General features: G+C 31.6%; 1 protein-coding gene across 1 annotated transcript in view; it reads right to left on the bottom strand.

Moving 5' to 3' along the window:
* LOC100168755 (peroxidasin) overlaps positions 1 to 14561 on the bottom strand; it is a 37528-nt gene that overhangs the window by 5972 nt on the left and 16995 nt on the right. Inside the window, 13 exon segments of the mRNA XM_008186849.3 lie at positions 219 to 340; positions 920 to 978; positions 980 to 1191; positions 1315 to 1476; positions 2181 to 2301; positions 3121 to 3269; positions 3381 to 3553; positions 3691 to 3808; positions 3977 to 4152; positions 4264 to 4335; positions 4416 to 4559; positions 4678 to 4749; positions 4837 to 4908. Coding sequence (XP_008185071.1) covers positions 219 to 340; positions 920 to 978; positions 980 to 1191; positions 1315 to 1476; positions 2181 to 2301; positions 3121 to 3269; positions 3381 to 3553; positions 3691 to 3808; positions 3977 to 4152; positions 4264 to 4335; positions 4416 to 4559; positions 4678 to 4749; positions 4837 to 4908 — 1652 coding nt within the window.

The following is a 14561-nucleotide window of genomic DNA, read 5'->3' as shown; positions in this document are numbered from 1 at the left end:
GTTATGTTAAACAATTTATAAATTATATGTAAAAAAAGTTACATATTTTCTTTGTTTGCATACAATAAACCAACTTTTTAAAAATTTTCATTTGGAAGTTGACGACAATAAACTTTTAGATATAATAAACATTTTATTTTTAGTTTTCATAGAAATGAAATATTTCAAGAAAATAAATTTCATGACATTTTAAAACCCTAATTATAATATGTAATTACCTAGAACCGCAATTGTGCCTCTAGCCGACTCTTGTCCATGTATATTCTTGGCTGTGCACTCATACACGCCAGAATTGGCGAAAGATATGTTGAACAAACGTAAGCTTCCAATGCTGTTGATTCTGAAAAATCCATTAAATCGTTGATTATTATTATATTTACTTATCACTATAGTATAGCAAATCTAAATCATTCACGTGTTTTTGAATTATTTTTGATATGTTGTAGGAGGAATAAAAATTTGTTTTAAATATTATTACTCATAAGTCGTAAGTACCTACAATTATTATGCAAAACTGTATTTAGCATTTAGCATATTATTACTACCTATCTTAATAATGTATACATTTTTTTTTGTTTAGCGAGAATTTATTTTATTAATTACTTTAAATGTATTCTCGAAATAAAATTATTTAAGATAGGTACCTAGGTACTATTGTTGTTCATCGATGGCGCTTTTTTATGGTTATACAGATAAAATAAATTAGATCGGAAAAAAAGCATAGGTAGGTACAACCTATATGCTTAACCATAGCTAACCTTACTTAACTTCCGACGACTGTTGTTTACTATATACACACCTACGAATGATGTCATGAATTATTATTCGGCCAGCTTTTAGAATTTACAATACGTGGATAGCGAAACTATTTTAATTGTGTTATAGAAAATAAAATAAGCAATGTGCAACTCGCACTGACTTATGGTTTTGGTCTTGGACAAGATCAACGCCGTCTTTGGTCCACGTAACGTTTGGTGTGTTGATCTCCGTCAGCTTTACAAGGAACTTCGATGCTCGTCCTCTGCGGTGCTTCCATGTCGAACGGCTTTATCAGAAGCTTTGGGCGTCTGGGACCGTATCCTCTGACCTTTATTTCGATGTTGCTCTCGGCCGACCCAACCAAATTTTGAGCCAAACACGTGAACATACCCCTGTCGCCTTCTTTTGCGTGTTCCACGCGCAACGTCGTTCCTTAAGATTTGAAAACGCACAGGATGATAATAGGTGTCAATAACAATATAATATAAGGCTTAGGCTACATTATTATAATAATATATATTATACAGAGAGATAATCAATCTTTATATCAATTACTTTCGTTGTGGAACGATGTTCTCGGACCCGGTGTGATCGAACGGCCGTCTTTGAACCAGGTGACAACGGGTTTAGGATAGCCCTCGACCAGACATTGGAGTTCAACAGTGGAACCAGTCTTCACGGTTATGTCGCGAGAAGCGCTAACGATGACCGGAGGAGCTGTGTGCGACAAACATAGGTTTGTGAATAAAGATTATATAAAGTCTGATTGTTTTATTACATTTTTAATTTTTTTATTATTCTATTTCCTATTCGTCTAAAATTATTGAGGTCTACAGAAATGTCGTTCTTAACTACTGTTGTAGTTACTCTCACACTAATAGACTATCCAATTTCAATTGAAGAAAACCAAAGTTGCTTATAATTAAATAACAATATTTTGTCAACATTTTAGAAGAAATAATTTATAAAAATCACATGTCATGGAGTTGGTATACGGAGCTTAGAATCTTAGATATATATATATATATATATTATATAATAACATTATAAACCATAAAAGTTAAGAAGAAGGTAAATAGTAAATATACAGCATAACATAACATAACATACCTAACACAATACCTACATAATTACCTGATTACCTAATTACATAATATTTGATGATTTGTTATATTATTGTGAAAACAATTATTATTGTAATATTGTTAATACACAATAATGTGTAGTAATCTGAGTATTTTTTATAATTCATTATACTTAAATTTCAGAACTAAAATAGAATATCTTATACTTAGATCTGTACTTCTAAAAACTGTTTCGGGAGACCGCATTACTACTAAAAGATGGCCAAATTAAAAATCATACGAGTCTTAAAACTCATATATTATGATAATGATGTACGACTATATACAGGATATTACCGTTTACGTTAACCATCGCCTCGGAAGATACTCGTCCCAGATAATTGGAAGCCACGCATTTATAATGACCGACGTCCGTTCTTTCCACTTTCGATATAGTCAATGTATTGTTTTGAAATACCTGCAGTAAGTAGTATATGGATTAATATTTTAATCGACATTACGGTAATTTGAAATGTATTACACTAGGTATTATAAAGTAAAATAAATGATAAGTCAACAAGGTACTGACAATAGGTAAGTACGTCATAAAAAAAGAACCGGGAAAGTATCTCTGCTGTAGGTATATTGTTAATAGGTAACGAGTGTTATTCGTAGTTTATTATATTTTATTGTAATATGGATAATGGATAATATGCATATGTAAAATTCAAATTCAATGTTAAATCATTGTATGTTTAATAAGTTTATACATTTTTAACTAGGTATGTTTTAACTAATGTAATTTTTTAGGAAATGTGGTGGTCCCTTTCCATATAAACGAAAACGCTCCAATTTCATAAGAAAACGTGAGATAATAAAAAATGACTCTCTACAATTTTTTACCAGATTTAGTGTCAGCATATCAGGTGATCTTTTTAGCCAAAAATATGCTAGGCTTAGAATTTAAAAACGTTTTCATAAAATGTCAACTGTAGAAATTGTTCTAGCGTTTTATCATTGGGTCGCTAATGGACAATGATACTCACTTATTAATATAAGTATTTCAATGCTGAATATAGAATTTAAATAAATTCGTTTCCGTCAGTAAAATTTAAGAGGACGTATAGTCAGTGCAATTGTATGGGTAGAGGATAGGGGGGGGGGTGACTTTTAAGCAATGGAGAATAAATAATGAATAGCTAATTTTTTAACAACAGTATACGATACTAATATTACATAGGTATAGCTGATTTGATCAAACGATCGAAGAACGAATAATATCTTATAATTATCGTACCTGAACTCTTTGGCCAAGTTCTAGATTGATGTCGTCTTTGGCCCACGTTATAGACGGTTCGGGCACTCCTACGGCTTCGCACGCTAGTTGCAACTGTTCGCCGACTGACACCGTCTTGTGGCCCGGTTCCATGATGATTTCCGGAGGCGCTGTATGTAAAACAATACGTCAAAACCACCACATTATAATATAACAACTCGTTCCGGACAACTACATCAGTCAAACAATAATTATTATCCATTACGGTGAAATGCACTTACAGTCGGCTGTCGCGCTGGACTCTAATATGATTTTGGCCGGTCGTGACTTCAACTCGACGTTTTCTTTTTTCACCATGCATTCGTACGTGCCGACGTCCTTCAACGACGCAGATTTGATCATGAGCCCGTCGTTGGTCATCGAATACCTCGAATCGGTCATATCAATCTCGTTGCTGCTCGCGTGTACAACATATAATATAATATACAATATATTATAGGAACGTACAATGGTTAATAGTATATATGAATACGATTTGGTGTATTAAGTTTTTGTTATTAATATTCATTATTCCGATCGTTTAAGTCTTACTTGTCGCGGGTCCAAATCGTTTTTACGTTCTGGTTGCCTTCCACCTTGCACGTGAAAAACGCCGAGCCCCCGAATGACACGGTCACGTCGTTGGGTTCTTCTTTAAACCGCAACTCGTCTGAAATCCCAAATAGATAAAAAAAAAAAAAAAACAACAATAAATAGGTAGCATTGGCTGTTGCCGGGAATATAGGTAGATTATAGCGTATAATATATTAAATATTAATATGATATTATGTTATGTAGGTACTTCATGACTTTATAATTAATTAGACCGATTACTCACTGCAATGAAAATCGTTTTCGGTCATTTCCATCAACGATTTTCCGCTCATTTCTACGGGAAAATGACACGTCGCCGTGAACTCCCCGAATTCTTCTCCCGAGGTGTGACTTTTCTTCAGCACGTTTACCAACCACAGAATATCGCAATCGCACGTCAACAGGTTGCTGTCTAGCCGTCTATAATATAAAGCATTAGACACATAATATAGTTCAAACAATGAAAGTATAAAAATTTATTATTATAATACTAATAATGCATTATATTGTACGTAGTTCATGCCGACTTACAAACGACCCAACGACGTTAATGGATCGAATGTTCCAGGTGGAATTTTTCTTATCTTATTGTTGTGTAAAAATCTATTTATAAAATATAATATGTCATTATTTCACTTGGCTATACACGATACGATCACATGAAAAATGTATGTAATACTTACAGTCTGTCCAGTTTTGTAAGTCCCTTAAACATTTCCAAATCGAGCTTATAAATTTTGTTGAAATGCAAGTATAATTGTTCCAAGCTCGTTAAGTTATTAAAAACCCTAGTCTCGATGTTTTCGATTTTGTTTTTATACAAGTATCTAGTAAATAAATAATTTATTATATAAGTACACGATGATACACTCGTCTGACTTCATATTATTAATATATTAGGTATATAAATAAATATAATCACAATTTGTTAATTTTTATTCTTACAATAATCGGAGCTTTGAAAGGTTTGCAAATGCACCATTTTTCAGATCATTTATATTATTGTTGTTCAACAATCTGAAAATATGTTTAAATTTTGGATTGTAATTAATGAATAATGTTTATTCATACATTTAAGAGTGTTGACATTATATTAAAACTCACAAGGTGTTTAACTCTGTCAGGTGAGCTAATGATTTGGGTTCGATGTCCTTGATTTTATTAAATCTCAAGTCCCTAGAACACAATACAATTTGATTAAATATTATCTAATATATAAAATTCTCGTGTCACAATGTTAGTCTCGATACTCCTCCGAAACGGCTTGACCGATTTTATGAAATTTTTTATGCACATTCAGTAGGTATGAGAATCGGCCAACATCTATTTTTCATACCCTTAGGCCTTAAGTGATAAGGGTTGTCCAGAAAAAAAAAAATATTATTATTTACGATAGAAATATTTGTTTATAAATGGTTGCTATTGGTTATATATATAAAAACTAATAATTTTATTATTAAAAAAATAATAGTGTATTACACAGGGTTATCCATTAAACGTAAGACAATTATTATACGAAAGTAAATGGTTAAAGGATAATGTGTCTTACGTTAATATATTGGTTTCTATTGGTTAATCGGGCATGTTTGTTGATTAGTATTATTATTTTTATCAATATATATGTCTGAGAATCGGATATTATCTAAGTTTGTATGCTGTGCTATAAGTAACTCCGGAGTTATGGCCTCTTAAGTGCACAATATTAATCACACAGTAGTGTATCGTCGACACGTAGCATCATACACTCTATGTGGTTATTTTTTATTATTTGTTTCCGTGGCACGCGCGTCTATGGCTAATTTAAAAAGGGTTAAATTTGGTTTTTTTTACTCATCGGATTTTAGTACGGTTAGGTTAGGTTCTTGTATTAATTGATTATATTAATCCATCGTAGGTGGAATTAAGTAAAAACGACAAACTTGGTATAACTTTGATATTTTAGAGTTAAATCATACACTTACGTACAAACAGCACGGGGTCCGCAATCTACTGCGGGTAGATTGCCTACCTGATAATGTACTGCTGTGCATCAGAATTTTTATCCTGGGCAACAGAAAAGTTAAGATAAATCTAGAACATCACACACCGAATATTAAATAACGCATTGAACAAAGTTTGAATCATATACAGTTTATACATTTAACGGGTAACGAAGTGCACGGGATCAGCTAGTTATCATATAAAATATACGATTATTTCGTAATATTATTGGCCCTCTTGTTATGTAAATTATTTTACTTTTTTTTTTAAATTGTAACGTATATATCTCCAGAGACCAATCATGTGCAATACCGATATAATTATTGGTTTCATTAATTTCAAAGCTTGCACGCATTATGGCTGTAGTTATAATAATTTTTTTTTTTTGTCCTCAAACATAATATGTTGTTGATTTTGGGACTTAAAAAGTTAAAATGTACGCAGAATTCTGTGTATTTATAGCCATGTAGGTAGTGTGATTACACGGATTGTCAAAACGAATTTCGTCGGTAATTAACATTAAGCAGACTACTGACTTAACAACGTAATTACAATTTAATATTATTATCGATATTGAAATATCATTTGATGTTTTATAAACACACGTTTAATTTTGACTATAAACCGTCAACGTCTGAATCACGCGTGAGGCCTGAGCTGAGTAAAAGTTACGCCTCAGTAAAATTGACATTAGAATTAATAATACCAAAAAGTCCAGTTGAATGCGTTGGATACTAGCCGTTGGAATACAATTAAAATGTGTTTATACATACATGTTTTAAAATGCAAATATTTATCAAATTGAATTATTACTATTAAATACTAATGTCAAATATTTTTTTTATACTTTTATTTTAGATTCTGAGCGGAGCGAGGAAGCTAGTGGTTTTACAATGGTGTTTATTTTTTTTTATATATATCCTGTACCTATACAAAATATCCACCAGAAGGAGTGCTTCGATTTCAACATTTAGTACCTTATCTTTTAGGAAATTGGATCAAGATGGTAATTTATAGAAAGGTCATTTTTCGATTTTCTCATTAGTTATTTAATAATAGCAATAAATACCATCTACAAATTACAAAAAACCGGTAAAAATGGGATTTTAATTTCTAACGCTTTGTTTATCTACTTGTTTCTCTTAGAAACGAATAAAAAATTATACCTTTTATAAATTCAACTTACAGGATATAATAAATAATAACAATATCCAGACTGACAAACCGTCTCTGCTCAGAATTGTTTTTCTTATACTATGATATTATATCATTGAATTCAAGTTTAATACAATCCTCTATACATTGATCCACTTGTAACCTACTGAACAGCAGACCGACATCCACTTACCTAATTTTTTTTTACTATTATTATTAGGTATTCTAAATCGTTTTAAGATACTTATTACATTAAATTATAAGTTGTAGGTAATCCTGGACCTTCACATGAGTTTTCCCAATGAGGACCTGTACCCACCCAATCTGTTCCTACAGATTTTAATTATAAATAATAACAATATCACAATATGTGTTATAATTCCAACGTTCTCGTAATTCCATCAGATATATTATACCACAGTATTTCAATACAATAAGTAATTGTCAATACCTACTCAATCTTAAAAATCACCTCTATATTACTAATAAGGCAGTACATATATACATCTGACATAGACATCCTACATTGAAAAATCTTTAGAAATATTGCTTTGAATGTAATGCATAAGAGGACGCGTGTGGTAAACATAATTATACTAATTATTATTATAATTATTCTTGTTTTAAACACTTTCTATACTATATCATTAAAGCTGCCTTAACAAACGGGTTTATATTTTTCGTATCGGTGCTTATGCACTCAGAAATATTAATAGCAATAATATCATCAGTACTTACATAAAAGTACCTAATTAATAATATATAATTTATAATACAGTATTTCAAAGATTTTTTCCAACTTATGTTTTGAGTGTATGATTGTAAACTATAATAATATTATAATAGCCAATAAAAACGGTTTGGATCATTGGTGGACTGAGGGTATTACCTATACTGTACGTATTACTAATGACGAGTAGTAAAATAAATCACTTTAATAGCAATAATATCATAATATATACTTAGTAATATGGGCTGCAGACAGACAATCTTCGCTCAGAATCATTTTTCGTATACAATGATTTTATATCAATTTTATAATCAAATTTAACACATAACCACAGTGGCACAGTGTTCCACAAAATACCCAATGTAAGCACAGTTGTAACCACTTGCCCACCTTTTTAAAAAATATATCTATTTTAAGTACTTGTGTTAGCTACAAAATATTTAATATCTAACTAAACAAATGTGGACAACCACGAGAGGTGCTGAGCAACTTTTGAAAACAATTAATTTATTCAAGTACCTAACCTCATCTATAATCAAACCTTTCTATACATTTTACCTTATACGCCACCCATCATTTAGCTACGAAACAACGAAAAAAATATACAATATAATGTAATATAATACTAGATTATTCGTGCACATAATAATATTAAGCATACGATTTTCGATCCCAATAACAAAATTTGGCATCACGTAGCAACGCAACGATAAACATTTCATAACATAATAATTATAAACAGTATGCATTTGGAATAGAATTTTTTTTAGTATTTCACAGATCGTCAAATAGATATTTTCAAAATTGATGAAAGGGCGAGACATAATGCACTAAGTCATGGAGATGATATGGAATCTTATAGTGAGACACTCCCTTCAGCTGCAGTGCCCGATCGAAGTTTTTCCGGGATTCCCACTTTTTACTTAATATGTACAGGACACCCAATAAAGAGATCACCAAACTTTAAACAAATATATAACTATCATATTTTAACGTCTTAAAGTTTTCAATTTCAAATATTTGGTTAATGTTTGCTCTTTATTAGATGCCCTGCACATATTTTCCGTAGGTTCAACTGCGTTGTATACAGTTTTTCAAGTCGTCAACCTACTATACGCGTATTATAATATGGACTATTTATCAGGTCGTATAGTTTATTCAGTACCTGGTCCTGAGCATAATTTTGCTAGGAGTCCGCTTAGGACACCCAACTGTTATGTATATTGTATAATATTTATATGTGCAGGACATCCAATAAAGAAACTATCAAACGTTAAACAAATATATAGATAATATTATTTAACTTAAAAATAACGACTTAAAATTTTCAATTTCAAATATTTGGTTAATGTTTGCTCTTTACTGGATGCCCTGCGCATATATTTTTTTGTAGGTTCAACTATATGGGACGCGGTTCTTCAAGTCAACACATACTGTTTGTCAGGTCGTATAGTTTATTCAGTACCTACTAGGTCCTGAGTGTTGTTTTTCTAGGACTCACATTTATATATATGTATATATCTATATATATGTGTGTGTGTGTGTGTGTGTATGTACAGGACGCCCAATAAAGAGATTACCAAAGTTTAAACAAATATATAACTTTCGTTTATATTTTACTTTCAAATTTTCAATTTTTAAATATTTGGTTAATGTTTGCCCTTTACTGGACGCCCTGCGCATATTTTTAGTAGGTCTGACATATACTCGTGGTTCTAAATGTAACTGACACACTATAACTATATATGCACTCGGTCCTGCAGTCGAATGAGTAGTATGTACAAATTTATGCATGGAAAACGGAAGCCCGAATTACTTCCGGTATAACATTTGTGAACGACAATGTGTTACACATTTTCCTTATATTTTTTAATTTTTTTTAAAATTTTATTTCAATCAATTTCAGTGGAGGTCCGGAGCGTTAGCCCGTCTAGCAGATCTTGTTGCCGGACGCACAGAGTGTTGGAAGTCCTTCGGGCTTCCGGTAAATGATTTAATCACTCCGATGTTTCAATTTACATACCAGTAAATCTTTGTTTTATTTTTTTTTTGTTTTTTGGTACTACGCGTATACGATTGTTGTCATTATCGGACTTTATGAAAAAAAGTCCTACTCGCTGCAGTGATAGAATTGGCAGAACGGCTGAAGCAATGAAAAATGTATGCATTAATCATTATAGTTTCGAGTACCTACTAAATTTCAGTAGTTTGATCAAATTATCAAAAACTTACAAAACTATGGTGATGGAAATAAAGAAAATATTATTACTAAATAAATACTTGTTTAATGTTTTCATACCTCTTATAGTGTTATAGTTTACCTATAGGGTGACATGGTAAATGCCAAATGGTAATTTTTTTATAAGTAAACATAAACGTGAAGTTATATCTCAACTCTCAACGTCTCAGTAGTCAGTTTATAGCTAGTAGCTATTTCTAAAAATATTAATGAAATATATTTTTTCCCACAATATGAATTCATCACAAACATTTTTGAAATAAAAAACTATATTTTTTATCTTAATTCTTTTTAAGTTTATTACTTATTTACAAAATTCTATGGTACCTACAATGTTATTGACTTATTAGTTAATAACATCTATAACAGCTAGTTGAAAAGTTTAGAAACTCGTTACGAGTTTCCCTCGACTGTTACGATCGAACACAAACTTATATACCTAGATCTATTTTGTGTGGCACGTGCAGCGAATATAATATATAAGTTAGGTTACGTTGCATACTTATCCGTATACATCTTGCGGTGCGTGTCGGTTTGGATTTGTTCTTCTACAATGTTCAGATCACGCGTGTACGATGGCACCAAACTTTTTTTCCATCGTAGAAAATTATCAATAGTTATTATAAGTGGCGGCACACTGGCTATATAAGGCTATATAGCCTTTGATTGCAGCGCGTACTGCAGTGATTATTACACAGTTTCAGATTCGAAAGAACTATCGGCAGCGTGTCCGACAAATAGTGTTCCTACCTGTCAGGGAACTAAATAACCATTAAGGCATTAACCATTAACTGGTACCGTAGACATGGTCCGCTACGCATTAACTGTTACCACTACGATATAGTTAAATCCGGCGGCTACTCAACGAACGGGAGGGTGGATTTACGATGTGTATTTTAATGTTTAAACTTATTAGGACATTTTTTAAATAATTATATTATATTTTACATAAGTACTAATAATAAATTGCTTGAAAATTAAAATATTGTAAAAAACCCATATGAAAACAAAATTCGAACATTATTGGACCTGCTAAAAACAAATATGCAACTGCTACCTATATGTTGTAGGTACCTATGAGTTTGTAAGACGGAAACAACATAATATGAGGGTGCTATGGAATGTGGGGAAATTTATTTTGGGACGTTTGGGGAGGTGTACAAATTTTGAAATTAAGATTACAAATGTTTTTAAAATATGAATTAACAGTTTTTGGTATACTTATTTTTTTTTTTGGATTCTCTAATATGTATATTGATTATTGATGTTAGTATAATGTGTATAATTTTTATCTAATCTTGCTGGTATATACAGAATATCGTCTATGCGCTTGAATTGGTACATATAAAGTAATTTAATACTAATTTTAGTCGGGTTTATACTACTAAAAGTGGCGAAAAGCTACTCGCGTCCGTCGCGCGTCGTCGCGAATATAGCCGATTGAGAAAAAAAACTACCTGTACAATATTACAAACGCTTATAATAATATTACCTACCTACGTCCATTATATTATTAAGACGAAAGTACGAGACGCGTATGATTCGTTCACCGCGTTGGGAGGAGAAAATCGATTAAGTCGGAGGTGTACTACACGTGTATACGGATCTCGTTCTCACTCGCGGTCCATTGTGGTTACCCCGGTGTTTATCGCTGTACGAGCGAAACGCATACACACACATGTGGCGTGCACATGGTCCCCGGGCCGGGGTATAATAAACGAGGTATATTAAACTTGCATAATGCACAATAATGTTCGTCGTCGCGTTTGACGACGATCGGAGTCCGCCGATATGCATATATCATCAATCATCATAGGTATATGTATAATACGCGTCGGCCATAATATTGTTATATTATTATTATTGTGTACGATCGCGTGTGCTCGTATGGATGAAATTCGTTTGTCTTTAATTGTTTGATTCGTATCTTTTCGGCGGATGAGCACAGGACCTGCAGTAGCCCGCGGTGGACCCGCAGACGTTGGACCGCGGCCAGCAGTGTGCGATATACATAATATTATAGTAATAATATGAATTATAATATTATGTACTATTATCATACAATATTATTCGGCGGTACGCTTTAGAATGATACTTAATATTAATATCGTCGTCGGAGTTGTAGTCACGACAGTCGTCCGCGACGACGGACGGTCTTCCGAAGCGGCGGTGCTCCTCTCCTGTCACGACGTTATATTTTACTAATAATTATTACACGCCGACCCGTAAATAATATTATCATATATTTTTATTACGGTTATTATTATGTAGAGCCATCTTAATGATAATATTATGTGCACCGCATGTCAGCAACGTGAGCCCGGGTTCGTACACGGTAATTAATAACGCGTTGTGCGCGCGCACGGAAATACGATATAATATTATATACCTACGTAATATTATTATTAATTATTATACATATGATATACATATACGTCAGGCATGTCATGATCTTTATACGCATATGCTCAGTGTGCTTGGTGGTCTTGTAAATACATAATATTATTATTATAATAATATGCCACCGACCGGCCGAATCTTCTTTTCTACTCTTTTTCAACTGCATCTATACGCTTATATAATAATATAGGTGAGCGTTTGGGCTGGGTAGTATCGGATACCACTCATCGTTTTGTATATAATTTGAGTGTTTTTAAATATACGCTGACCTTCACCTAACCTGCAGAGGGCTTTGGGGTACTATACCCATGCCTACTTGGGTGTTTTCAAAAAACAAAATTTCGCATAATTTCAATCTCGGTAAATATACCTAATCTTCATTTTTTTTTTTTTGTCTGGTTATTAATTTTTTTTTGTTTGTTTACTATACCTAATGATATTTCATTAATCGCTATTTTTAATCGAACATTTGAACATAAAATTGTAGTGTTCGTATGATGTGTATTTTGTTATTCATATAACATCGAAAATATGACGATATGTATTTCCATAAAATCATCAGTTATATATTTGTATTTTGGTATACCTTCAACCTACGAATGACGGATGAACTATAATTCGAACAAATTATGTATGTTAAATTAATTAAATTTCTATTAGCAATACGGTTAGTTGAACTTGAACTATTTTTTAATAAAATTAAATCGCATACATTATTTATTTATTTAAAGTTTAAACACCACAAAGGGTAAAGATTACATTTATACTTATTATAGATATTATACAATAGAGATTATCCATTGTGGATTGTGGAACTAAATATTGAATATTTAAACAAAGAAGAAAGAAAAAATAGCAAAAAGTATAATAGAAATACAATAAATAGGTACATGTAGGCTAACTAATATGACGTACTAATAATAAATATGTATGATATTAAATCATTTAATATTATTGTTAACTTATAAGCTGTAAAGTGTAAATTATATAAGCATACCCTTGTTTATGGGTCTTGCTGCAGGGTATTCTATATAGAAACACCACCTAGCTGGCCCCTAAATATTCTTTTTTATTACTACAATGACCAAAGCAGCGGATAATGGTTTAAATCCTTAAAGATTAACTTAAAATATCATTGAACATGTTTTTCCATAAAAAGTTTAAGTACGATTGATACTGTCATTAAATTATATTTTATCGTAGAGGAAGTATTATACATTATAGCCTAATAAAGTATCACTATTTAGGTCTACATGAATGCATGTGCTCTGCGAGCCTAATGTTGTTCCTAAGCTTAACACTGTTCAGTACTATGTAATAATTATTTTGAATGGTTTTTTAGAGTACCTATTTTAAACTTCAGTAACAGTATGATAGGTACACCTGCTATTAAAATCTGTCCAAGTCTATGATTATAAGTAAATATCGACGTAACATTATATAAATGTATAGGGGTATACATTTATAAAAAATAGTTTAAATATAATGAAAACTTTAGTAGGTATGCAAATAGAAAACAATAATATAATACAGTACCTATACTGTATACTATATTGTAAAGGTACCTAATGGACTAATGTAGGAAGTTTCAATTCTCTACGATTAATATGTTTTTAATTACAAGAAAATAATTAAAAAATTGTATACGTATTTCGTTTAAATATTCAGTTTTGTCGAAATATATTAACTTAAAATTCCTACGAAAAAATTGCTCCTTTGAGTATTAATTAATTTTGAAATGATATTTGAACAATTTATATAAGGATAACCTTGTATTACATTTTCAATCTTTTTATCCGAAAATAAATTTCTTCTCTTTTTCCTTCGATTATTAATCCTGGTTAAACCATTGTATCATTGCATTTTTCACGTCCCTTACCGAATAATTTAAATTCGCTCAAATATATGATAGGTACCTATATATTATTATACTCGATGGAAATCGATAATTCAGTTTTAAAAATATTTATAGCGACTAGTTCGATTTGAAAAATATTTTTACTTTTAATCTTTAGTCAATATTTTTGTTTCAAAAATCAGTATCGAAAAAGATTTATCGACAGACGGTTAGGACACAACATATTATTAGATACCTATATTATATAGCCGAACGATCTCAACATGAGGCCGGAACCCAAAGAGTTTCAGAATTAAAACGGTCTGAAAAACTGGATAGGTACACTCTATAACTCGGGTCTAGGTTACCTGCATTACTCAGTTACCTATACATATTTTAGAATTCTGTCTGCGGGAGATTGATGATCCAATAGTCTAGTTTCACGTCCCTCAAACAGAATATTCAAAGACACGTATAACTGGGTACTG

This window comes from Acyrthosiphon pisum, chromosome A1 (assembly GCF_005508785.2).
Source record: "Acyrthosiphon pisum isolate AL4f chromosome A1, pea_aphid_22Mar2018_4r6ur, whole genome shotgun sequence".
NCBI classification, from domain to species: domain Eukaryota; kingdom Metazoa; phylum Arthropoda; class Insecta; order Hemiptera; family Aphididae; genus Acyrthosiphon; species Acyrthosiphon pisum.
This window is presented reverse-complemented; position numbering and strand designations above follow the sequence as displayed.